General features: G+C 41.9%; 1 protein-coding gene across 6 annotated transcripts in view; it reads left to right on the forward strand.

The window, feature by feature from the left end:
- The first annotated feature begins 9,853 nt into the window (after window positions 1-9,853).
- Window positions 9,854-27,838, forward strand: part of ZNF18 (zinc finger protein 18) — a 21,646-nt gene continuing 3,661 nt past the window's right edge. The window contains exons 1-6 of one of the 6 annotated variants that reach the window (XM_019654453.1): window positions 9,854-9,932; window positions 15,844-16,346; window positions 17,554-17,743; window positions 18,160-18,251; window positions 23,927-24,011; window positions 24,662-24,772. In XM_019654453.1, coding sequence (XP_019509998.1) covers window positions 15,957-16,346; window positions 17,554-17,743; window positions 18,160-18,251; window positions 23,927-24,011; window positions 24,662-24,772 — 868 coding nt within the window. In that variant the 5' untranslated portion in view covers window positions 9,854-9,932; window positions 15,844-15,956. The other 5 variants (XM_019654454.1, XM_019654456.1, XM_019654455.1 and 2 more) reach the window with 5 other exon arrangements.

The raw sequence follows: 27,838 nt of genomic DNA on the forward strand, positions 1-27,838 counted from the left end.
CGGTTTTTTTTCCTTTTATTAAACCAGAAAATAAATGTACCAAGTTTCTATTCTCTGCTCAGGTTTTACGTGAATAGCAAAGAATTACAAGATACATAGATGATAAATCCTGTAAGAATTCATTTAGTAAACATTTATTACTAGATTAATAGCTTAAAATTTATTGATAGTACATTTTTACTTAAAAGCCTTCATTGGTTCTCCTTAAGCATAAGAATAACGTCCTGTTAAGTTGTCCTCCAAATTTCTCTCTGTCTATCCTAACCTGTTCTTGATAGGAGCTACTGCCGAGTTTCACCCTAGTTTTGGTCCATTATGCCTTGTTAAATCCGGGCCACATGTGCGGTCAAAGAAAAAGTGATATTCTTTTAGTCATTTCTAAACTGCTCTCTCCTGATGTTACATATGTAAGGCATATTTTAGCTATTTTTCCCCCCAACCATCTCATAAGTCTATGTGTTAGAATTCAGGAATATATTTTTAGATAGTTTGGTGGCGTTGAACGGTTTTTAGCAAGCAGAGTTCAGGGATCTCTTGCTTCTTTTCCCTCTCAGCCAGGCAAGGAGCAAGGAGCAAGGATCTTTAAAAAGCCCAGGAATATATGACACATAGATGGGTGGAATCCGATCATGGAGGACCATCGGACTCTGCAGGGACCTACAGGGGATTCATTGTTTTCTGAGATTCTAATGATGCAATTTGGAGTAAAAAGAATGTGGTTGCAAGCCTGTTCTCCTGGAACCATGGATGGTGTGGCTAGTTCTGGGAGTAGCTCTGTAGAGACACAAAGAAGTTTGTCTACACCAGCCCATATCTCTTTGAACATACATATTTTCAGGTGTGTGGAGCAAATCCTGGATCATTTAGTGGGGTTCTTCTTTGAGAAAGAAGTCCAGATCCCTGTTCACAAGTGAGTGGAGCCTTGAAAACTTGTCTCCCTCTCCCAGATACCACCCCACCCATACAGCGGACAGTGGCTAAGATCTATACAACTCTAGTGTTCACGTGTCATGAATTTTCCAGGGCATTCACCATTTCAAATACTATGTTCCAAATTTTGGATCATGAGACCTGAATTTGAACTCTGGAAATAGAGTTACAGTATACTGCAGCTTTGACCTAGGCCAATTCCTTAGTATCTCTCTCTTGAGAGTTCCCTCCATGTTGAGAGGCAAACTATCTCTAGATGCCGAGTGCCTAGGGGAGGCAACAGACTGAGAAGCAAGCTGTGAGTGGGATACAGGCTGTGCAGTGCTCTGCCCGGTGGGCAGTAGTCAGCCTTGCCTCTTTGCCTGAATCCCCCAGGCCTCCAACCAGCAAACCCTCAGGCATCCCTAGTGGGCTTCAAAAGCTAGAATCCTACGTGGGCATCATCTCCTCTGCCTCCTAGAGAATATTACTGAGCAATCTTGTTCAAATGTCCTCAGAGGCCAGCTAGTAAAGTACAGTAAATAGTATATAATAGTATATATAGTATATAATAGTATATAGTATATGATGGCGAACAGGAAATTGCATGCACCATGAAAGGTATTCACATTCAAAGTAAGAATTTTTTTAAATTGTGCTTGCCAGATGAAATACAGGCTGCCAATTTCCAACTCCTGGTTTAGAGGGTCCACATCAGCATCAAAGGAAAGAAGGGATCTTGGGTAGAATTCTGCAAGCTTTCATGAACACATTTCATGCCTAATTCCTGGTAACCAGCTTCTTCCAAGATGGAGCTGACGTTTTGTGTCTGGCCATGTGCTGTTTCTTAGGCATATTTCCATGCAACCTGAATCTCGCTGCAGTGGCCTCCTTCGAGAATTTCTAAAGCAGACTACTGCTGCTGATTAGCTTTATTTTTCCTCTGTCCTCCTAACAGTACATAATAAATAGGCTGCATTCTGGGGGAAAAAAAATGAAAATCCTGGTGTCTGGTCAATCTCAATGCTTTTCGGTCTGTGTGCTCCCCGTTGTGCTTATTAGCACTGGCAGATGAGTCACCCGTCTTGCTGTCTCCGCAGGGGAAGAAAAACCTTGCTCCTCTTATTGATCTGGGAGACCTTCAGGAGTCACCACATGCTCCTGGGAGCTTCTGTCAGAGAGAGGAAAGTTCAATCTGAAAACCCAGTGCAGACAGAAGCTCAACGTGGGCAGGTGTCCAGCCAGCCCCAGCGTCAGACAGCAGGGACAGATGGAACTCCCTACTGCTCAGTGCTGATGGGATTTTTGGATGTCCTGGCTGTCAAGGCGAGGTAAATGTCACAGACCCAACAAGCGTGTCCAAGGTTAGCAGGGTTATCTGCCTAGAAAGGTATCAAGCAGCTCAGAGTGAAGGAGGCCCATGAGTGGCAACAGGAGACCATGCAAAAAGTAGAAGTTAGTTAAAAGGGTCAAGATGAAGCACATATGGAGACCAAAGAAGAATTCTGGATGATGGAAGGTTTAAGGGAGTATAAGTCTTCTCAAATCCCTCCAAGACTGTTAGCTGAATAGAACCTCCTAAATTTTAAAGGGGCCCTGGTCAGTTAATGAGATAAAGAATAGAAGCTACAGAGTCAGAAGCTTTTGAGATCTGCATATGAGGGTTGGAGCTCTTTCTCTGGCATAAATTAAAGTTCAAAACCGAGATCGACATATATAGACGGTTTTGGCCAAGTGAGATCCCAGTATTCAGTGAATTTTAGGCTCTGTGGTTAGAGCCCTAACCCCCTTCTTGACAGAAGCAAGCTGGAATCTTGATTTCGACAAGGACAGAGATTAAGTTCAGAGGCACAGGCTCACTCTAAAAAGATGGAAATAAAATAAAATGAAGATTGGCCTGTTACAGAAAACTGCATTAGTGGTAGATAGATATCTCTATGAGACAACATCCAGTTTTCATTTGTGTTTACTTTTAATCTTAAAACTATGATATTCATTACACTATTGCAGAATGTGTCACATTTTGCATAACTAAATTCATTTAGTGGAGACTTTTATTACATTTCTAAGTGTAACAAATCAGGTTTTTTCTTCTCAGATACTGGACATTATGTTGAAACATTGTGGCAATATGCTCAGGTATGGTAATTTCTTATTACCATTCTCTCCAGGACTTTCCTATTCTATATACAATGGATGGTAAGTAAAAATGATGATACTAGTAACAGCGAGATTTTACTACACGTCAGGCACCATTCTAGAGCATTTTACATATATTATCTCACTTAATTCTCTTAGCAATCCTCAGAAGTAAGTCGTTCTTTTATCTCTCATTTTACTGATGAGAGGACTGAGGTACAGAGAGGTGGCTGAGCTATTCAGCTAAACGGATTTCTATGCTAAGAGTTCATGGATGAAAGTCAGTGCTGAAAGCTTGTTCTGTTTTAACTTCTTCCAAAGACATTTGATTACCAGTCAATTGTGTTACTTCCTGCGTTGTGTTAGCATCATTCCTGCCCATATAAGTTTGGGCCACTAACTAACTAGATGTTTGTCTCTTGAAGTTTGAGTTCATAGACAATTATTTATAACTGTGCATTGAAATGCTTTTCCTTAGATCAGTGCCAAAATCATCATTTTTGAAATGTGTTTGAAAAATCACATTTCTAGGCTCCACTTCTCAGAGAATCTCTGATTAGGGGAGAAGGCAAGAAATCTGGGCTGAACACACACCCCCTGTGTGAGTCTGATGTGCAACCATGTTTGAGAAGCACTGATTTGGAGCGGTGAGCTCTTCCTTTCTTGATCAAGCACCTCTTACCAGTAAAAATACTTTGAGTCTAGATAGCCACTATTTGTACATGCTTTATTCATAAATAATATGCATGTATTGTTTTGCCTGCATTTTATATACTATAAAACACATGCAAAAATAAAAGTCAAGGAAGGCTGAAGTAAGAATGAAAAAATAATATTTTAAAATAGCTATTTTACATATTGAATCAAGTTCCCACTAAAACTGTAACAACAAAACTGAGTTTGCCTCACTATTTGAGCAAATCTTGGTTTAACACTCTATTATACAGAAATGTTTTTCAGACTTGGTTCTAAGTTTAGTTTATTTTTGACACAGTTTTAATGATTGTCAGAAGAGAAAAAAGACACTTGTGAAACTTCCAAATGGAGAAAGTACATCATTGGCAGCACATGTTCATTTTTCAATAACATTTGCTAATTAAGCAATAATTTTTTATGAAATGTGGCTACTAATTTCCATAGTCCCTGATACAGTAGCTCTTGCAAACTAATTAAAATATAAATTTTAATAATTTAAATCTACAGTCTTAAAATAAAAACCACCAAAATCTTTTGTATGAAACAATTTTATGTATTGATTTTCATTTATTTGGATCAAAAGAAGCTACCAAACATTTGTCATTAGGTACAATGAAATTTCATAAAATATCTGATAAGACATTGTATGACCTTAGATAATGATGAAAAATTATCTTTGTGTTCTGGAGATAATATACACACCGTATTTCCCCATGTATAAGACGCACACTTTTTCGAAAAATTTGGGGTCTAAAAACTGGGTGCGTCTTATACAGTGGTTGTAGTTTTTTTACTTGCATTTCCTGCAAGTGATGAGGAGTTGTATGAATTTTATGATGAATAAAACTTGAGTTCAATAACTTTATGTAATACATTTTTTTCAAATTTTGGGCCCCCAAATTGAGGTGCATCTTATACATGGGAGTGTCTTATACATGGGGAAATATGGTACATATGGTTCTGTGTATATACCTGCAATCTGTATGTATTTATAACTTGTATATATTTAATACTCTGTATATATACTGTCATATATATATTTATACACAAGCATATATACATACATATAAGTACATATGCACATATGTACATATACACATTTACATATAGTGTAGATAAGTATATATACACATATTTACATACAGTATATATAAGTGTACATACTATATAAAAATATACACATGTACATATGTATAGTTAAGGCGACATTCATCATAATGATAGTAGATATAAGTGTACATTTCTAGTAGACTTATTAACATTTGAAAATATTTTCTGCCAGATCCGATTACGTTGTCATTCATTACTTCCCAATGTATCTGAAAAAGGGCTCAAACTAAAAGCGTAGTTCTGCCATTTTCTTGTTGTTTACCTGTGCTTGCATTGTTACTGTAACCTTCAAATTGAGATTACTCTTCAGGAAACTTTTGAAACTATGTGCTCATTTTGTTAGGGTTAGTTTAGTGAAAACTAGGCAAAGCAATCCATAAAGCCACTGAATCCAACACATGTCAACTTCAATTTGTCTCAATGTTGAAAGCAAATGAAAAGGTGGGACCCACTGTCAACTTCTCCTCCTGTTCCCTCATGGCACCTCCCATACTGTGATCCAAGTCTACTCAACATACGACAAATGAGGGGACCAGTCAGCCTGTTATTATGCAATACTGGTGGAGCTGGATTTCTTTTTCATCTCTCCAGGTCCATGGATTTAGAAGTTTAAAGGAGCCTGCCCAAGCATTCAATGGCTTTCTAAACTTAAAAACAAACAAACAAACAAATAAACCCACAAAAAAACCTCCCCACAGATCCATTTGAGGAACCCTCCAGATAAATCCCCATACCTACAAACCTCTGCATTGAGCGCAGTTGGTCATTGAAATCCTGAAGCCTCAGATGGAGAACCCCTTGTCTAAAGATATTTTATGTCCTCAGGAAGGAATTTGGTTTTGTTAGAGAAGCATTAAGATTTGTCCACAGATTTTTTTTAAAGGTATAAACTTCAGTACTTGGATTTCTCAAGCCAGGTTCCTTCTTTTGTGGTCTCTTGTGTCAACTGTAGCCGCTGTAGGAAAGTCATTTACAAGACATGACCACCTGAACCTTTTGACCATCTTGAAGATCTCCTTCAGGACAGACCCCATAAAACAAGTAATAAATTAGGACTTCTCCTAACCAGAAAAACAGAGTTAGCATTCTGTTTAATTCTCTATTCTCTAAATAGCCCGTAGAAGACAATGCAGTTTCCTTCTGCCATGGGTTCAATCACTGTTTGCTCTAATGAAGTCAACAGGATACAAACCACAACTTGCTGGCAGAGGGAGAGTATTTATTGGGACTGGTTTCTATTCTGGTCTCCCATTCCCTGACCCATCCATGTGATCAGCATTTCCACACTGATATCCTCCACTGATACCCACGTTTCCTTAACCTTGAGTCAATCTGAAACTCTCCCTCAGTTCAACATATCTTTTCATATTTCTGCTTCTATGTTTCAGAGAACTTTTGGTGAAATAACTAATCTACCCACCAAAATCTCATGCAATTTAATTTCATCCTTGTATTAGTTTCAGTCTTATCTTTGTAGGTCGCCCACAATCCTGGTTACCTTGCTCTCTCCCGGGGCAACATGCAGCAGAGAGGGGAGAGAACGTGGAATTTGGAGTCAGAAAAAAATAGAGTTCAAATTCAGGATCAGTAACTGAATGTCGTTATGGCTTTGAGTTAGGCACTCATCCCTTCTGGGTCTCAGTTTAAAAACTGAATATCTTTTTTTTAATTTGTAAAAAACATACTTGGCCCTACAGTTTATTTCGTTCTTCCCACCCTTTCTCCTCCCCCCTGTCCATAATGTCCTGTTGTTTTATGGTTTCTACTTTTTCTTTTACCTATTTGAACAACTCAGAATATTTATTTTAAAATCTCTTTCAGATTGTTCTATGATCTCCAGTTCTTGGGATGCAAGTTCTTTCATTTTTTTGGTAACTGATGACTGTCTCTTTTGATGAATTGCTTTAGGTGTGGCTTTTAAGTTTTGACTTTAAGTTCCTCTTCATTGGAGAATGTTTTCTGTGGTCATCCCACATGGCTTTGATTATAGGAGTACCTAAGAGCCTTGTTATTAAAAAAAAAAAACTTAACGTCTCCTCTGCTCAAGGATACTGTTCAGTAGTTGTCCCTTCCCTTCCTTGCAATACAATTTTTCTTCTCTACTGTATCATTCCAATTAACACACAAACATGCTGTAATAGCCCCTAATTTGAATGACTCATCTATGTTTTTTGCTTTAATTCTTCTCCTCCTATTTTCTACTGAATTTGCTCCATTCAGACTTTTCCTGCTCCCACCTATTTTCATCAAAGTCACCCACGATTCCCCTGTTGCTAAAACCAATGGCCAATTCTCCATCCTCATTGTACATTTGATCACTAGCATTTGATCCAGTTGATTGCTCTCCCTTTCTCCTTCTTTGAACATTTTGTGCACTTGGCTTCCACGACATCACCCTCTCTTCGCTTTCCTCCTACCTCAATGGCTTCTCCATCTCTTCCTCCTTTGAGGGACCCTTCTTATCTCCCTGACCCTAGATGGTTGTGTGTCGCAGGGCTCACCCCTCACCCCTCTTCTCTTTATTTTCACGAATTATCTCAGGGCTTGGGCATTTATTATTTCTTCTGCCTGGAAAGCTCCCCCAGATATCCACAAGCTTTGCTCTTCAACTCTCGGTTCAAGGTTGTTTTAGCAGTTGGCTTTTCCCTACCATCCTATATAAATTACACTTCTTCTGTAATACTACCTATCCTCTCGCCTTACATTCACTTAATTTTCTCCACAACATTTATCCTCACCCAACATACTTATTATTACTTGTGTATTTATTTATCATCCAGGTTTCTCACAAAATATAAGTCCTGTGAGGGCACGGAGTTTATCTGTTTAGTTCACTGTTGTACACCCAGCTGTTGGAACAGTACTGGCACAGAGGAGGAATTTGATACATATTTATTGAATGAATGAATAAATAAATGGAAATAGATGACACCTTCCCATTTTTTCCTAAGTTGAGGTAGATGTCTCCCAACTTTCAAAAATTATTTTTTGATTGTTCAGTCTGCTGAGAAAGAAGAGAAGTTTCATGCTTCATCTCAAGTAGCCAGTTTATAAAGACATTATTAAATTGCCAAGTGTCACTTCCATATCATGAAACATCTACCAGTGCTAGAGTTCTTGACCTGAGGTTCATAGGTTCCAAGGATGGGCTTCAGGGCTTCAGTGCTCTGTGAGTTTGTGTGCTCCCAAAATTTGTGTGCAAAATTTTCTATGCAGTTGTGTATGTGTATTTTCCTTGGGAAAAGATTTATAGCTTCCATCAGATTCACAAAGGGGTCTGTGGCCCAGTGAAAGCTTTCTAATTACTGTTATCTTCCTTGGATGTTGATCAGCTAAAAGCTACCATGTTGAAGATAAAAATCCACCATTTTCCTTCCAAACTATCTCATCTGTTGACTTTCTTTTCTTTTTTTTTTTTTTTAAAGATTTTTATTGGGGAATTGGGGGGATGGAAACAGCGCTGGGGAATTGGGGAAGGGGAACAGACAAGTTGCTGTTGTTTTGGTCTTCAGTCTAGTTGTGGAGGACGTTGCTTCACTGGCCCAAGTTGGCACCATCATTGCACTCTTCCCGGGCGAGGCAGATCAGTCGCCGGCTTCTGGACGACCGCTCACTGCGGCTGCTGGCCGCTCACGTTGGCTGCTGGCCACACACGGTAGCCCATGGCAACCCACTGCCACAGGGGCTGCAGCCTAAGCTGTCGACCAGCTCCAGGTTGAGCTGCTGTTCAGCATCTTAGCTGTAGAGGGCAGTGTCACTGGCCCTCATATGTGGGATCCACACCGGGGCCCTCTGGCGTCCCAAGCCAGTTCTTAACCATCGCACCACTTGGCTGGCCCCTGTTGACTTTCTTAGAAGCAAAGCACTTTGGTGTTGTAAAGAACACCCACTGCAGGTGTCCCTCTAAATGTTCTTGATAAATTGTTACCCATGCTCTGCTAAGGTACTCGTAAATCAATATTGTTATTCAAGTTAACTTTGGAAACTTCCACCGGGGCCAAGCTGAATAGTTTCACACGGTGAATCTTGTTCAGGCCTGAGGAGCTAGGGAACATGTTGAATCCCTTTTCTACTGGGTCTGTTTTTCAGATATGTGAAGATATCAGGATCCCCACCTCCTCCCTACTCAAAAGCTTTGTTTCTTCAAGAAGAGATATCTCCGGTTCCTCCTAACATGGGACAGGGCACTTCGCCATACTAGCAACTCCCTTTTTGAATGCTTTCCAGTTTGCCAATTGCCCAAGATTGAAAACACATATAATACACACATAACTTCAGTCGCCTAGATTTGGACATGTGATATTTCTACCACAAGATGACTGTGTGGTTGAGTGCAGGACGGCCTGGAAATGGGCAAGGTTGGAAGCTCAGAAACTGGAGAGACGGTTGCGGCCATTATGTCGCTTAGAAGTGATGTGGAAAGGAGGTAGAGGTAGGGAATGGAGAAAGGGAGAGGTGTCTGAGCGATAAGGAGGTAAACCACAGGGTCTGGCGACTGTTGGCTTGTGGGAAAGGGAAGCAGAGGGGAGGGAGGGGGCAAGGATGACATCCATGTTGGAGTGCAAGGGGATGGGTGGGAGGGGGGAGACGAAGGTGGGACGAGAGGTCGGCACCCCACTGAATTCCATCACTGAAAGGGGAGAGGTGGAAGTACAGTGCCCAGGAAATGCAGGGCTGGTGAGAGTCGGAGAAGCAAGGCTGAGCGAGGTTGGGGCTGGCAGAGGGGTCTGGGGTAGACAAGGGAAATGATCTTTGTAGCCCTCGCAATGCTTGGCCCTGTGCCTGGAACAAACCAATGCCTCAATAAATGTCTGTTTGGTGAGAGATAAACGAATGCACAAACTTGAACGAAGGACTGAACCGCCGGCTGCAAGCGACGGAAAAGCGGCCCCAGCGCAGCGGAATGGCCAAGCGCCGCGCCAATCGGAGCCCGCGCCCCAGTTCCGGCCCCGCCCCTCGCCCTGCCTCCGCCTCCTGTCCCTGGAGCCGGGTAGCTGCCCGCCTCCCGCCGGCCGCCCGAGGCTTGCGCAGCCGCAGGTCTCCCGGAAGTGCGCCCAGAGCCGGCGCCGCGGGCCGAGGTGAGCGCGCGCGGGCTGGGCGGGCCCGGCCGCGGCCTCGCGGGGTTGGGCCTGGTGCCGCCCGCGTTGCGCTGGACTCGGCCGGGTCCCTGGGAGCGGCGGCGGGGCTGCGGCGGTGGCGGGGGAGGGGCGCCAAGGCTGTGAGCGGACTCTGGGGTCGTGGAAACCCCTGCACCCCGACCTGGCTGTCTGTCCCGGAGCCTATGGGCCCCGCCGGACTCTCCAGCCACCTGTCCGGACTGGGACCGAAATCGGGCCCCTGCCTCCTGTCTTCCCCCAAAGGCTGGACTGAACCCGATGGACTGATGCTCGGTGTCGCGCTCCCCAGGGGGCCGTGGTAGTTGGGGGCGGAGGATGGAGAACACAGCAGTGGGCAGCATTGCCCAGCGCCTTGCAGGACTTGAGCAGCCCTGGCCTCCAGAGCGCTAAATGCCAATAACTCCCCGGAGCTGACTGAGACAGCCCCTCAATCCGCCCCCACAAATTTCCAAACGTTGGCAGCGCTCCAAAGCGCAGGCCTTAGGGCTTCCTGGGTTTGAATTTGGCTGCCCCTGGGAGCCTCAGAGGTTTCTGATCTGTAAACTGTAATGTTGACCTTGCAGGGTAATTATGAGGATTAGAAATGACACGAACAGGGTCTATTATGGACCTGATACACAGTGTTACAGAAAACATTACTCAGACACTTGTTAGACAGTAAGGCCGACTTCATTCTGGGGTCCTTACTGCAATGGGGTTTTGCAGTAATAGAGAGAGATTGAATACGATGAGGACAAGTGGAGATTTATAGCCAAGGAGTAGGGTGGGGGTCAGTGGATGGAAAATTACTCAAAGGAAACGTCTGGGTTAAGGGGCATTCTGGTTAAGACTGCTTGACAGGAGTTTTGCTGAAAGCAGACCAGGATGAATAAGGAATTTGATCATATACTGAGGGTGGTCAGCTACCAAGGGCTGGGGATGTAGAATTTGGTCAGATATCAAAGGTAGAGGATTTCCCCTAAACGACCCAGCAAGATTCTTGATAAAACTGAACCAGGAGGTCCAAGGACAGTTCCAAGGGCCAGGCCTAGTCAAAAAGAGGACTCAGGAGCTTGACTAAAGTTTGGTTTAGGAGTCTTTGTCAATAGCAGGTGCTCCACAAAAGGTACTAATATATGTATGTATAGTAGGTATACTTACCTAGATGTACATTTTAAAATTCTAATTTGTTATAGCTTTAATAAATAACTATGCATTTGGGATAACTTACATTTTTTTTTTCTAACAAGAGCAGATTCTTATGAGGTCATTGGGATATAAACCTGCCATAAAGTAATTTAATTTTGAATAAATGAGGCACTTTTCTTATTATGTGAGAGTATAATTACTAAATCAGATTGAAATACTGTATAAGATCTATAGTGTTTCCTAAATGTCATTTTCCCTAAATGTTTTCTAAACTGCTATCTTAATTCAGGAACCAAATAATTTTGAATAACTTATTTGATCAGTCTCTTGTATCTGAAATCTTGCTACCTGTCATTTGAAACCCAGGAGCCAAATAGATTTATGAAGGATGCATGTATGTTTATTCATTTTTTAAACACATTTAAAGCTGTATGTTTCTGTTTATACAATGCTTTAGCTGTTTTCTATACATTTTAATGTTTTCATTATCATTTGATATGAAAATATATTTTAATTTCCTTTGTGATTTTTTTATTTGATGATAGTTTAAGATTGTTATTTAATAGTTTCCATATATTGGGATTTTGTAGATATCCTATTGTTATTAATTTAAAATTTAATTGGACTGTGGTCAAAGAATATATACTTTAAGTTTCCAGTCTTCTGAAAGTTAATTATGCATATTGTGTTTTGGTGACTGTTGCCTGTTCACTTGAAATCAATGTGTAGTCTGCAGTTGTTGGGTTTAAATATCAATTAGATCAAGTTGGTTGATAGTATCATGCAGATTTTCTATCCTTACTGATTTTTTTTTGGGGGGGGGTTACTTGTCCTATCAATTACTGAGAGAAGGGTGTTAAAATCTCCAACTATGACTGAGGATTTATTCCTTTAGACCTGATACTAGGTACATATACATTTAGGGTTGTTTTGTGTTCTGGATGATTTAACCCCTTTATCATAATGAAATGTTCCTCTTTTTCTCTTTGTCTTGAAGTCTCTTGGTCACATACTAATATAGCCATAGCATCTTTCATGTGCTTGCTGTTTGCATAGAATGTCTTTTTCTCACCATTTTATTTCCAAGCTATCTGTGTCTTTATATGTAAAGTATCTCTTATAGACAGTATATGGTTGGGTCTTGCTTTTTTAAATCTGACATCTCTGCTATATAGTTTGTTTTGTCCATTTACATTTAATGTAAATTATTGCTGTGGTTTGGTGTTAGTCTACCATATTGTCTTTTTTCCATTTGATCTTTCTGGTTTTGACTCTTCTCTTGACCCTTTCCTATCACATTTTGGGTTATTGAATGTTTTGTAGTATTCCTTTTTGGCTTTTTAAGTGTACCTCAGTGTGTAATCTTTTTTACAGCTAGTAGTAGGCATCCTTAGATCATCAAAGTTTATTTTCACTTAGAGTCTACTTTAATATTGTACCACTGTATACTTCACAACTCACCTTTCTCATTTTCTGCCTCTCACTTAAGACCTTCATACTTCCCAGTTTTCACCTGACACCACCACTCAGTTACCACTTCCTGTTTCTCAATTAGCAGTTCATAAATGTAATAACCTAACAACAAATTGATTCCGTTTATCCCCTCCTTTGTGCTGTTTTAATATCTTTTACTTCTATTTATGTTATGTTCTACTTATACTGTTATTTTTGCTTTTAGCAGCCGGTTGCCTTTTAGGAAAGTTAGAAAAAAATAAAAGCATAGTGCTTTATATTTATTCATTATATATTTACCATTTTTGAAGATCTTCATTTCTTTCTCTTCAACTGGAAGAATGTCCTTTAGCATTTCTTGTAGTACAAGTCACTGGTGAAAAATTCTTCTACCGTATTTATCTGAAAAATGTCTTTAATTTTTCCTTTTGAAAGATGTTTTTGTTGGATGTGGAATTCTGGGTTGATGGTTCTTTTTCTAGAATTTGCATTTGGTTCTTTTTATAATTTCTGTTTCTCTGTGAGAAGTCCTTGTCTCTTCTCTCACTAAGACTATTTTTTTCTTTAAGTCCTCAGGCCACCTTGGAGTTGGTTTCTCTTGACTACTTTTTCCCTTGACTTTGAGTCATATTTTCCCATTTCTTTTCTTTTTTTTTTTTTTTTTAAAGAATTTTATTGGGGAATTGGGGGAGGGGACCAGCCAAGTTGTTGTTGTTCTTCAATCTTCATTGTGGAGGGCGCCAGTCGCCATCTGGCAGCCTGTGGCCTCTAAGCTCAGGTTGCTGTGTTACAATCTTAGTTGCGGGTGGGCATAGCCACCATCCCATGTGGGAGTCGAACCAGCAGCCTTGTTGTTAAGAGCGCACGCTCTATCTTCTGAGCCATCCGGGCGGCAGCTCAGCTCAGGGTGCCGAGTTCAGTGTTAGTAGCGGGTGGGCATAGCCACCATCCCATGCAGGAGTCAAACCCAGAAGCCTTGTTGTAAAGAGCGCACGCTCTATCCACTGAGCCATCCGGGCAGCAGCTCAACTCAAGGTGCCAAGTTCAGTCTTAGTTGCAGGTGGGCGTAGCCCACCATCAAACAGGGAATCTTGTTGTTACACCAGCTGAGCCATCCTGCCACCTGTTGGCAGCTCAACGACAGCTCAGCTTGGACGCAGGGTCACTGGCCCATATGGGAATTGAACCAGTGGCCCTGTTGCTCAGAGCTCGTGCTCTTAAGCCAACTCTTAACCTACTGAGCCACTCGGCCAGCCCCCCTATTTCTTTATATGTCTAGTAATTTTGGATTGCATCCTGGATATTATGATGGTACATTGTTGATGCAAAGGATTCTGTTATCTTCCTCTGAAGAGTGTTGACTTGTTCTAGCAGGCAGTTCAGGTATTGACAGATCATCTTTGACTTGTGTTGTCTTGGTTTTATGCCTCGTTACGGCAGATCTTTGGAAAGCCCGAGGTGTTTCCCAAGTTGTTCTAACTAGATCAGACTAGACCAGCAGACTGGGTTGCCTCTGTGGATTTTGTTGAGGCTTGGCTGTAGGCTTTTCAGGGCAGGTTTAGAGTAGGTCTTACTCTAGGGCATGGTCTTTACTCCAACATGTGACCTTTCTGGTATTTCAGGATGCCTTGAGTGTTAATGAAAGCAGAGTTCACACTCAGTGATCAAAAACTCCCATGCCCCTCATCACTGATTGGCCTTTTGTATCTCTCTTTTGCTCTTAACTGGTAGCAACTTCTCTCTGTTAAACCTTGCACAGTTTCATCCTGCTAATGAGCAGTCTAACCCTTGGCCAAGGGCTCACAGGAAACCCCACACAGACTTCTGCCTCTACCCGATAGCTCTCCTCTCCACTGCCCTGTTCTTAAGATTCCAGCCACTTCTTTGGCTGCAAATCCTGATCTCTGCCTCCTCAGTTTAGTTTTTATTAATGAGACCACTGATCTCTGCTTGAGCTCCAGCTTCCTGCACCATCGTTGGGAAATTGCCCCCATGCGGACATTCAGGGTGATCATGGGGCTCACCTCCTGAGTTTTCCTTCTCTCGGGGATTTCATTCTTGCCTGTCTGTTGTCTAATGCTTGAAAACAGTTGCCTTATAAGTTTTTACCAATTTTATAGTTGTTTACAATGGATGGACTAGTTTCTACTACCAGTTACTCTGTCATGACCAGAAATAGAATTCCTGAAACACATATTTATTGAGCACATAATATATGTTACCTTAGCACACTGCTGCTGCATGAATATATGAATGAAATATGTTTACTTCACTCTTTCCTTTTTTGTACCTTGAGAATTTTTTTTTTAATGATTTTGTGATATAGGAGGAAATGTTTGGGTGAAGTGGTAGGGAGAGGAGGACATTGCTTCTTATACCTCAAGGTAAAAGCAGCTATGAAAAGCTAGTGTTGTACTGATCTCTCATTAAGCCAGATGCCCAAGTGACTGGGTGTTTTTTGGTTGTTGTGGTTAGTGTTACAGAGAAGTGGTGACCTCTAGCTTCTTCATAACATTTAAAGATTGACCCAATAATCCAACATTAGGATTACATGCAAGAAAGCTAACTACATATAGTGCACAATTCTTTTAAAATATCTTAATATTAACTTTGCCCTTTAATATTTCTCTTTTTGCCGTCTTAGTTGCTATTTTCTATGTTGATACCATTCACTATACAACAGTGATTACTTGGTTCAAGTCTGTAGGGATGTTTTTGAGGTAGTCAGTATTTATTCTAAACCTTCTTTAAGCCCAAGGTTGAAAATTTCAGGTGTGACAGGCTTTTCATAAATTCCCAGTTTTCAACACAGCACTCAAAAGAGGTCACTTAGAAATTTCATTGCACCTGATGGGGAGGAGTAAATTTGTTCTCTTGAACCTCATTTATTATGGAAGCATCTGATCATTTCAACATTAGCCTTTATTTCTAGGGCCTTGATGTTTTTGTTCAACCTTAGTTTTTAGTCTATAGGCATATGGATGCAGATATAGAAGTGTTTTTGCAGAAGAGCTGTTTACCTGGAAACTGTAGTGAAAATGGTTCAGGTGGTGCATTTCATTCCTCTACTTGGTCTGGACATTTGAAGGCCAAGAGGGAGTATTGAAAAATGGCCAGGGTGATAGTGACAGTTTAGATATGGTACTAGTGGTTTGTTTTGTGGCTTCATGTTTACGGTCTTTCAAAATGGTGTGTGCATGGATTTGAAAAGATCCGCAGTTGACTCTGAGGCCTCTCAGGTAGGGCATGTGAATTGGTTCTTTCTGATAACGTGTCCCTTTCTTCTGTGTAGCACTCGATCTCACTCCCTTCCTCGTGTTCCTGTGAGAGGCTCTGAAGACCTAGTCCTCCCCAGAGACAGCTTCCTCCCATAAGCACTTCACCACAGAGGACTTGCCAGGCCGGATGATGCCCGTTGAGCTGGGGCAGGCCCGAGTGCTGCTGCCGCCACTGGCGAAGGCCGAGGACTCCCCATTTTCTGGACCAGATGCTGCCCCTCCAGGGGAGCCCTCCAGCCCCGAGACTGCACGCCAGCGGTTCCGGCAGTTTCCTTACCAGGTGATGTCTGGGCCTCAGGAGACCCTGAGACAGCTTCGGAAGCTCTGCTTCCAGTGGCTGCAGCCAGAGGTTCACACCAAGGAGCAGATCCTAGAGATCCTTATGTTGGAGCAGTTCCTGACCATCCTGCCCGGGGAGATCCAGATGTGGGTGCGGAAACAGTGTCCTGGCAGTGGAGAGGAGGCGGTGACGCTTGTGGAGAGCTTGAAGGGAGACCCCCAGAGACTGTGGCAGTGGGTAAGCAGAGGGAGGGTGTTCCGATCTGTGAGCGAAGCATAGGGCTCCTCTGGGGTCTTCTCAGGTGTATTGTCTTTTTTTCTGATACCAAATCTGTGGAGTTTTCCACACTAACAACCAGGTCTCAATTCTCTGATGCCAACCGGGGGTCCTACAGTTTTCACTTCTAACACTGAATACCTCTGGTTGGCTCAGAGCCCACAGGCTCAGGATCAGATACCAGCCCCAAGTCAGAAGGGCCACCCATACTTACGACCGGCTGGCTATAAATGTGGAGGTTCCCACAACCCTCTCCTTAATTTGCTAGAACGGATCATAGAACGCCAGGGAACACTTGACTTACATTTACCAGTTTATCATGAAGGATATGACTCAGGACCAACCAAACGGAGGAGACGGGGTTGCACAGGGCTGCCATGCCCGCTCCATGCCGTCCACTTCTATTGTTCGCTGACTCGGAGGCTCCCCAAACCCCATACTTTAGGGGTTTTCATGGAGGTTTTATTGCTTAGACGTTGGCCGGTGGTGATTGAAAATTTCCAGCCCTGTCCCTTTCCCAGAGGTTGAGCAGTGGGGCTGAAATTTCTAACCCTCTAATCACCTGATTGGTTCCTCTGTGATCAGCCCTCATCCTGAGGCTATTTAGGGGCCCAAGAGTCACCTCATTAGCATAAACTCAGGTATGGTTGCAAGGGGCTCATGCATAACAAAAGTCGCTCCTCTCACTCCCATCCATCTGGTAATTTCAAGGCTTTTAGGAGCTCTGTGCCAGGAACCTGGGACAAAGATCAAATATCTATTTCTTATTATTACCACATCAGTGTATCGTATACCTCACCTAATTCTCAGATGCCCTGGGACTCTGAACACTTTTTAGCCATTAGGGATTGAAGATAAAGCCTCCCATCCCATTCCATCTTTAGAACGCTGGAGAAGTCATTCAAAAGATGCCTGAGTTTTAACTGGTGGACACTATTCAGTAGAAACACAGTATTAGTGGCATTTCTCGAAGGTGGCCTAGCCCTGGTTCAGGCCTCAGCTTTTGGCCCCTCACTGGATCCTGCTGGACTAGACATAGAAGCTGTATTTCTCTTTCCCTACTCCATGTCCCTAAGAACTGTCTTGTGATCTGTTATAGAAGGTTCACTTTGTAGCTTAGAAACCCTCACTCTGGATCTTGCAGTAATTAGTACTATGTGGTCTCTAGATCAGCATCCAAGTTCTAGGACAGGACATCTTATCCGAGAAGGTGGAATCTGCCAGCTGCCATGTGGGGGAAGTGGAGTCCCGTCTTGAAGTGATGCCTCAGGAGCTGGGACTTCAGAATTCACCCTCCGGGCCGGAGGAGCCACTGGGCCACACCGTGAAAGAGGAGTCTGACACAGAGCAAGAATTAGGTGGGACAGTTATTCATGGTGGTGTGTGGGGCTCTTAGAGGAACTTGGGGATTGTGGTGAGTAGGCAAAAGAGGGCGTTGAAAATGATAACACTGCCCAGATTGGGGTATCTCTAGAAACAGGGTAAATCTACATGAATCACCCTGATTTGGAGATCCAAAGCCTGTAATTTAAACCACTTTATGATGGGGCCAGACCTTTTAGATTTCAGTTTTGAGAAAGGAGGTGGGTGAGAATATAGGTGAGACTGGAAGGTTGGAGGGAGTTGCAGTTTGTTAGGGAGGTGACTATGGGTCTTGAAATAACGGATGGCGAAACAGGTATCAGTTTTAACTTGTGAAGATTTTTATCCGTACCCTCGGGGGACTGGTTGAGGAGGACATCTAGTTCTTCAAACTTCCTGTTTCTCACTTCAGCAGTGGCTGCTTCTCAGCTTCCTGCCCAGTCTGAGGAAAGGCTCATCGGAGACCAGGACTTCGGAGCCTCACTCCTCCAAACAGCACCTCAGGTGAGCTGGGTTGCGCTGCTTCTCTTACCCCCGAACCAGGCTTGGAGGGTGGGTCAGCAGTGAGGAGGATCGGAAGAGGAAGGCTTCTCGGAAGTGGAGTAGAAAGGAAGGCCTAGCAAGGGGAAACCTGGGGGACGAAGCCTGAGTTGCAATATTTTTCTTAAAGCACAATGTTTCCTACTTGTCATGTTGAGTAATGGGATCTGGGCCCTGGAAGAAGTTGCTGGGAACAGACGATCTTGTCTCTCTCTCCATTTTTATTATCTTTGGGTTATGCTGTGAAAAGACTATTTCATTTTTTTGTCTAGGCCTCTCACACCGGAGTCGGTTTGAGATTTTGAATGCTCGTATCTAATGTGGAACAGGTTAACCTCCCCTCTGCCCTGCCCACCAACTTTATGGAGGTATAATTGACAAACAATACACTGCACATATTTAAAGTGTACAGTTTGGTACATTGTTTGACATATATGCAAACATGAAACCATGACCACAATCAAGATAAACATGTTACCCCCAGAAGTTTCCTCCTGCTGCTTTACACTCCCCCAATCCTGAGGCAACTCCTGATCTGCTTTTCTGTCACCATACATTAGTTTTCATTTACTAGAATTTTATATAAAATGGAATTATGCCATATATACTATCTTTGTTCTATATATAATGTATCTCTCTTGCTTTTAATATTTTCTCACTGGTTTTAAACAATTGGTATGTGATGTGCCTTGGAGTAATTTTCTTCATGTTTCATTGAACATCTTGGACCTGTGAGTTTCTAGTTTTCATCAAATTTGGAAAAATTTTAGCTATTTATTTTTTTTCTGTTTCTCCTCCTTCACTTCTTTGAGGACTCAGAATAATATCCATATGGGATTTGTATAATGATAATGTGTATACATATTAATATATTAGCTCTCTTCAAGTTGTCCCACAGCTTACTGATGCTCTTTTCTTTCTCTTTTTTTGTTTCATTGTGGATAGTTTGTATTTTTATGTCTTCAAGTTAATGAATCTTTTCTTCTGCAGTTTCTAATCTGCTTTTAATCCATCTAGCATATTTTTCATCTCGTATGTATTTTATCTCAAAGTTTGAATTGGAGCTTTATTATATCTTTCATATCTGTATTAATGTTTTCAATCTTTCCTCCAGCTTCTTGAACATATGGAATATGGTTATAATACTTGTACTAATGTCTTTATCTCCTAATTTATCAGTTTTGGTGTCAGTTTTGGTGGATGATTCAGTCTCATTTTGAGTTGCATTTTCTTGCCTCTTTTTATGCCTGGTAATTTTTAATTGCATGTCAGACATTGTGACATTTACCTTGCTAGGCGCTTGATATAATATTTTTGCATTCCTCTAAATGTTTTTGAGCTGTACTCTGGGATGTCTGTAAGTTACTTGGACACTGTGTGTTACACGGCACCAGAGAAGCCGCTCGTCTAGGGCTAATTTTTCCCCACTACAAAAGCAATACCCTTCTGAGTACTCTTCCTGATGTTTCCAGATATACAAGGTTTTCCACTCTGGCTGCTGGAAGTAATGAAGTATTTCTAGCACTGTGCAACCTCAGGGGATTATTCCCTCGGCTGCTTCTGCGTGGCTCTTTCCTGGATTTGAGTAGGACCCTCTGCAGATCTCTGGAGCTCTCTTGGTGCAGCTCCTCCCTTCTGGGCTTCCGCCCTGCTGACTGTAGCTCCCTTGGCTTCCCAGACTCAGAGCTCAGTTCCTTCTGCTCAATTCGGGGGCTGCCTGGCTCTGCCAGGATTCCCCTCCCTGTGCTGCTCTGGATGCTCTCTCCAGTAGTAGATGTGGGTAACTGTAGGATTCCCTTAATTTGTTTCTCTGCTTTCAGGGATCTCTGCTCTGCTCTGCCTAACAGGCAATATCTGCAAACCATTGTTTCATTTATTTTGTTCCCTTTTTTATTTGTTTTGGGGCAGGAAGGTAAGTCAGTCCCTGTTATTCCATCTTGTCTGTATACAAACATCTGTGGGACAGGTTCATCTTGATTATGTAGTTAACAGCTCTGAAAGGTTGCATTTGTTAAAAATCAAGATTTTCAGGAACCTGTACACCTAATCAAAACATTGTTTCAAAGCTTTGGAGTCCGCTTTTTAGGACATGCCTTGTGAGGTAATTTAAAGTACAGGTGAAGATAGTGAAGCCAGTAGGTGGTATTAATGACCAGGTCTGAGCTCCAGCTTTCCAGGCTCAAAGATTTAGAAACCAGAATACCCAATTGGTAGTTTATCCCAGGCAGAGGGATGGGGAGGGGGCAAGGGGAGATACCTTTTCAGTGACTCAAGTGTGCCCTTCCTGCTTTCAAGGGACCCAGAAAGGAAGCTGTTAGGCAGGAAGTTATTTGATGAAAAAGATTGTGTATTCTTTCAAATATTTCAAGCAGACTTGGAGGATTATTGTTGCTTCTGTAGTAAGTACAGAGTATTCCTATGAAAGGCATATACAATTTATTAACATTTTTTTTTAATTGGGGAATTGGGGGAGGGGAACAGTGTTGGGGAATTGGGAAAGGGGACCAGCCAAGTTGTTGTTCTTCAATCTTCGTTGTGGAGGACGCCAGTCGCCATCTGGCTTCCCGTTGGCAGCTCGTGGCCTCTAAGCTCAAGGTGCTGAGTTCAATCTTAGTTGTGGGTGGGTGTAGCCACCATCCCATGCGGGAGTCAAACCAGCAGCCTTGTTGTTAAGAGCACACGCTCTATCCACTGAGCCATCCAGGCAGCAGCTCAGCTCAAGGTGCCGAGTTCAGTGTTAGTTGCAGGTGGGCATAGCAACCATCCCATGCGGGAGTCAACCGGCTTTATTAACAAATTTTAACTAGTAGAGTTAAACATTATCTCTACATAACATACTGACATTTACCATGACCTGTTCTGGATAGCTTAAAGTGAAAAGATTCGAAATGCTCACCAGAAGCGCTCACCAGAAGCACCGTGTGTGTGTGTGTGTGTGTGTGTGTGTGTGTGTGTGTGTGTGTGTGTGTAAAATCCCCTCTATGTCGCAGACAACTGAGTAACAGCCACTGAGCCCAACAAGCAAAACTCATCCCTACCCAGTCCCAGTATCCCTCCCCCAAACTATGAACAGCTATTTGCATCAGGACATTGAAATTTAATGGAATCCTTTGTAAGTGAAGGGATTTAAAAAATATCATTGCTTCCCCTAATCTCTTCCATAAGTTAGGAATATGGTGAATAATGCCAGAATAATGAAGTAGCATCCCACACAGTGGCACTTAATTGTTAGAAACTGGGACTGAATTAGAACCCCACATAGACTCGGGATGCATTTACTCACATTCCTGTGTTTTAAAATTTCAGGAAAGGAATGCAGTACAAAGAACCCTTTGTGCAAGTCGGCTGTGGTAATGCTTCACAAACCCACAAGATGGTGCTGTTGCCATACAAAACAGCTGATTTCCCCATCAAATCTTGTATTTTGCCCTCCCTTCCAGAACAGGAATTTAGATTTTACCTCCTCTTATAAAAATGAGAAAAAGCAAGATGGCTGCACTTGGCATCTTGCCTCTTAAGTAAGGGTTTTATTCAAGCATCCCTAGTGGCTTGGCGGTTCCTTGAGGAAGTTTGTGGCTTTAAGCTGGAGGCACACTGTTTACAGCCTCCTGAAGCATTTTTCTGTTTTTGGAAAGGGCTGATTGTGGCCATTGGGGATTTTGGTGGCTGTGTTCTTTTTTGCCTTCTACTGTACTTGGCAGCTACTACTGTGGTGCCCACGGAATAGGCCCCGTACCCAGCAAGCCAGGCAGCCAATCACATTTCAGTGCTTGGCATTCCCATCCTTTTCCCTGCCAGGGCCAGACCAGGGGTCTGTGTTCTGACACTGAAGGCCAAGAACTCCTATATTCAGCAGGGTTTGCTCAAGCTGGTTACTTTCAGGAGGTTGTTAAGGTAGCTTCATTCACAGAAAATTAACAATAAACTGCTGACAAGTCTTACTTTAAAAAATGTAAATTACAATTTATATTAAAAATGTGGTTATAGTTAGTAGTTAAATTTATTAAGGTCATGTTTCATCTTTTCACTTTTTTCACCCTAAAAAATTCAACTCCTCCTATCCTTTGTTTTCTTTTTATTTTTTTTTTGCTTAATATCTGCTAGTTAAAGACTTTTTGGTGTTTCCATTCTCTTTCAACAATTTCCACTTCCCTCTGATGTGGTGGGACTGAGAACGGCTTCTCTGAGTAGTTTATTTGTAATAGGAAGTTGACTTCATCTTCTCATTCTTTTCCTCTTTTCTGCTCCCTATATCCTGGCTATTTATGATAATAATCCATGACTATCAACTTTGGGCGTTTCTGGAAGCATACAGAATCCCTTAATTCTCTCAGCAAACCCTCAGGGTGAGTCTGGGAGATGGACTATCCCATACGCTACATATGATAGTAATGATAATATGCGTCACCTCCTGAGGACGTACTGCTGAGAGCTGTGTATTTCACCCAGGCACCATACACCGAGGGACTGCTCTGTCCTGGGTGGGGCCTTGGGGACTGGAAGAGCACAGTGGAGAGTCCATTTCTCATGGTGCTCCTGTGCTAGTAGAACCAACTATTAATTAAATACTCTTATATTTAATACTCTGTATATAAAAAAGGTTGGGTATTCTGTCATATGCATGTACATAAATATTCAATAAACTGTGATGAATGCTATGAATGAAAAGTACACAGTGCTATGAACACAGGTGACACTTGCATTATTTCCGTTAAGCCTCCCAACAATTTCTGAGTTCAGTACTATCATTAAGTGTGGACCAAGGCCCAGAAAGGTTCAGTAACTTGCTCCAGATCACACAGCTAGAAAGTGGCAGAACTGGGATTTGAAACTCAGTATGTCTGACTCCAGACTGTAATCACTCTGCTGTACAAACTGAGTTTCTAACAGTTGTCTTCTTGGAGGGGAGATTGAAATTTGAACTCATGAAGTAGACCCTACTTAGATGGCATTCTCAGTTTTGAGTCTCCAGTTCCATAAGATAAGAAAGGTGTGTTTTGGGGGTAACGGAGGGACGCCTTGCTCTAGAGGACCCACTGATTTCCCTCTCACTGGGAGGAAACTGCTCAAATGTTAGGCCCTAAACTCAGAGCTACCAGGAGATTCCAAGTGTGTATGGCTGTAGCACCTCTCTCCTCTGAATTTAATGTTTCACAGTGAGACTTACAACTTGGTTGACTTCATTGGTGATTCTTCCCACTTTTTCGCTGATTTGCTGTTGCTTTCCCAACAGATACCTTTTTAATTTCTTTCTTTTCCCTCTTGAATTTCCAGATTTTAATGAAATGTTGGGACTATCACGTGCCTACTGTTCAAGGACCTCTACGTAAGGACTGGAAGAGTTAAAGAAGAGGACAGTACAGAAAGGGCTCCTGCCTTCTCTCTCTGTTCTCCTCTTAAAGACATGCAACTTAAAAAAAATACAGACCCTAAAACCTCAATGCTTTCTAACCAGGGCAAGACATACTGATGTGGGGACTGTGGTTTCCCTTGGCCTTTTCTTTTGAGCACCTCCCACGATTCCTTACTTTCTCTGATGGCCGGGATCCTGAGGCATTCCTGTCTTCTCAACCTCCTTTGAGCAGGGAAGGCAGGCTTCAGAAGCCTTCTTTGGACTCACAGCCTTGTGTTTCTCCTAGGAGCAGTGGAGGCACCTGGATTCCACTCAGAAGGAGCAATACTGGGATCTCATGCTGGAAACCTACGGGAAAATGGTCTCTGGAGGTGAGGGAATGGGTTAGCCTGATGGAAGGAGGTGGGAAGACTGTTAAGCATTTTCCATGTACTCCTAGTACAGCTGCTCAACTTGAGGTTCTCTGGGTGGAGAAAATGATTAGAGACACCATTGGGAACTGGGGTGAGTTGGAGATGGCCGAGTTACAGTTAGCACTTCCTTGTATTGAAAGTATTCTGTGCATCCGAACTGTCGTGGGTGCACTGCATACAGTAACTCTTTTAGTCTGTGACATGGGTGATGGTATTCCCATTCTTAAGATGATGAAGTGAGTGTCAGATTAAGTCACTTGCTCGCTGTTACATAGCTCACAGGTGCTGAGTTACAGTGGAACTCAGTTGTGGCTGGCTGTGCACGCTCTTTAACACTAAACCACACTGTCTCAGCCGACCACTGGAGAGGTCTTCATCGTGACCCTCACACCGGTCTGCCCAGACTCTGCTTTTTGTGAAAAGAAGATAACCATACATGCTGGTTGCTTTGTGAGTGCTGGTATTTTAGAACCTCCACATAATGAGTTACCTTAAGGGCTCTCCAGAACTTTCCTATTTCCTTTCACACTCAGGGTACTCCTTTGAAAAACACGTTGGTCCCCAGTCCCCCACTTGCATCTAGGCCCACATATACTCTCTCTCTGTAGCAGGCGTTTCCAATTCCAAGCCTGACCTGACTAATTCAACTGAGTATGGGGAAGAGCTGGCAGGACTGCACCTTCATGTCAGTGAGAGGATCCCACGACCCACCTGCATAGGTGAGTGATCTTTCATTGGTCAGAGCCATTTCTGATCTGTCATTAAATTAGAGGTGGTGGGGGAGAGATTAGGACTTGGTTCCTATTGCATTGGCTATAACCAGTCGTGATCTGGTCGGTCTAGTTTGAATACCGAGGCTGGGTTGCCTCATCTCTGGTTATACAGCTGTTGACACGTATAGTTAATCATGGAAGAAAGACCACACATCAAATCTGCTGCCTTCAGTCTTATCTGTTGTGACAGCTGTCTTTCTCCGAGAGAGTTAAGATTAGTACAGATTGAGACCTATACAGATATGGTAGAATTCCATTACAAAAAAGATTATGTAACAGCCATTGGTACCCCTCCTAACAAGAGGGTTCAGAGTAACTAGATTTTCTTTATTCTGGTTATAGTGAATAGTAACTAATCCACCCTCAACAAAATAAAACAGACATAAACCCGTGTTTTATTTAATCTTCATGCACCTGTCATTAAACAGCAGAAACAACAAATACTTCATATCAATCATGTATTTTAGGACAGGAGAAGAAGAGATTTGAGTTTGTCTGGTTGTAAAGCAATCCCCCTTTGCCTTCTGTATTCTTCCAAAACACTGCAGTTATATGAAATCTTTCTGTCAGTCCTACCTACACACACACACACACACACACACACACACACACACACACACACACACTTTTATGTATACAAAAGATCCCAGAACCCTGGAGGAAGAAAACGACGAAGGATGGGAACTGTATGACAAACCATTGCTTTCCCCTAGTGGAATCTAGTTAATTATTTTCCTTTGCTAATATACCAGAGAGAGAGCAAGTATCAAATGAGATCTATGATTTTAATTTTAAGCAGTATATTTATCATAATACTATTTCACAAGGATTCCTTTGGAGCAGCAATTTTCAGACTGTATTTCATGACCCATTAGTGTGTTGTGAAATCATTTTATAGGTTGCAACCATCGTTTATAACAAATGAAATGATAAGATTAAATAAAAAACATCAGAATGCAAATAGAAAATATTAGATGTCAGGGCAGGTAGTGTTTCAGGAGATTTTTGTTCCAAATATGTGTGTATGTACTGTAATTCAACATAAACATATTTCTTATTATGGGTAGCAGGCCAAAAAGTTTGAAAATATTGCTGTAGAGTTTGCTGCAGTAGGAATTTTGTTTTAATAGACTTCATTTTTTAGAGCAGGTTCACAACAAAATTGAGTGAAAAGTACGGAGATTTCCCATATACTCCCTTGCAGCAGGATTTTATTTGTGATATGATACACAGCTCACTATATCCCCATTCTTTTTTTTTTTTCTTTCCCCTTCATCCCATCTGCTGACATGGGTCCATTAGATCTTACCTTGAGCCAGACTTTGATGAGTTTACAAAGCCAGTCTGCCTTGATAATGCCATTATAGGATGCTGAGAGAGGATATGTGGAAAGACAGGTTGAGGAAGTAGCAATATGCAGGGGAGCCTCTGGGAGGGAACACCTGGAGGACAGGAGCCCTGTGGGAAGTTGATGTAGGAGCTCAGGTGTACAGGGATGAGATCTGGACCCATGTGGAAGCAACAATGATAGGATAGGAAAGGACTGGTTTGGTCTAAAGGATAAGATAGCTGCTCTGCCAGATCTGGACTCAGATGGGGGGCAAAAGTCACAGGAGAGCACGTGTGTGCTATTGTATTTGACCATATGGAAGAACAGCTCCTAGTTAAAATAGGCCAGCAGAGGAGTAAGCCTCAAAACGCCATATACTCAGACCTCTCATCAAAATCCCAAGGTATTAAAACATTGCTTGGAAAAATGATTCTTAAGTAGTTATCTGCAAGAATACTACAAGAATAGTAAAGAGTTTTAAAAGAAGAGTGTTCATCAATATTATTGGGTTGTCGGAAAAGTCATGACGCATTTTTGCAATGAAAAACATAGAAAAAATATGTCACGACTTCTCCGACAACCCAATAGATCTGTCAATATTAAGGGTCTGTCATTTAATACAGGTAAAATCATTATAATAATGGGAGACTGATGTAAACAGTTATACAGACCAATAGAACAGAAAAGGGAGCCCAGGAAGGGAAGCTGGTCTTTATAAGAATGTCACATATGATGACGGAAGCAGCAGCACAGATCCTTCAGTGAGCAGTGCCTGGAAAAAGAACGCTTTGGGAAAAGGAATCAGTTCAGGTTTGATGTATGTCTTATAGCAAAGTAAGTTGGTAATGGATGAAAAAACATAAAATATGAAAATAATAAAGAAGAAAATGGATGACTATTTGACTCATGTTTGGATGGGGAAGGTCTTTATAATTATAAAAGCAATGGGAAAAAAATCACTAAAGAAGAGATTAATAGACGAGTATATTTAAAAAGAAAAAACACAATTTTTATACATAAAAATAACCCCAAACAAAATTAAGGTAACTAAATGGGTGAAAAACATTTTTCATGAACATGACAGATAAATGATTACTTTTCTTAATATAGAAAGAGTTAATGTAAGTTTGATAAGAAAAAAATGACTTTCTCAATTAAAAATGCACAGCAGTCTTGGAGTATGAAAAATAGCTCACGAATGTGAAAAAAATTCATCCTTTAAAGAATTAAAACTTATAACAATGAAAAACCATTTTTCACTGGTCTAAATGGAAAATCTTTTTAAAATATTCAATACTTCAGAATTGAACACTTCCCTTCACTTTGCCCAGCTTCTCATACCAGGAGATGGTATAGTCGTTCCGGAAATCGATTTGTCAGTAAGTGTCAGGAGCCTTGGTGACAACATTTATGCCTGTTGACATAGTAATTCCACTTCAAGGAACCTCCTGGAAGGTACTGATCAGTAATGTGGGCAAAAATTTATGAAGGAAAATACTTATCACAGTGTTATTTATAATAATAAAAACACAATAAACAACTTAGAATTCTGCAGTAGGAGAATTCTTAAATAAATTATGTTTATTATGTGTTTTTTTTTTTTTTTTTTTAGCTGAGCCATCCCGCCACCTGTTGGCAGCTCACGGCTGCTCAGCTCGGGCTGACTCGAACCGCTGTTGCTC

Source organism: Hipposideros armiger, unplaced genomic scaffold (genome assembly GCF_001890085.2).
Source record: "Hipposideros armiger isolate ML-2016 unplaced genomic scaffold, ASM189008v1 scaffold_222, whole genome shotgun sequence".
Taxonomy (NCBI): domain Eukaryota; kingdom Metazoa; phylum Chordata; class Mammalia; order Chiroptera; family Hipposideridae; genus Hipposideros; species Hipposideros armiger.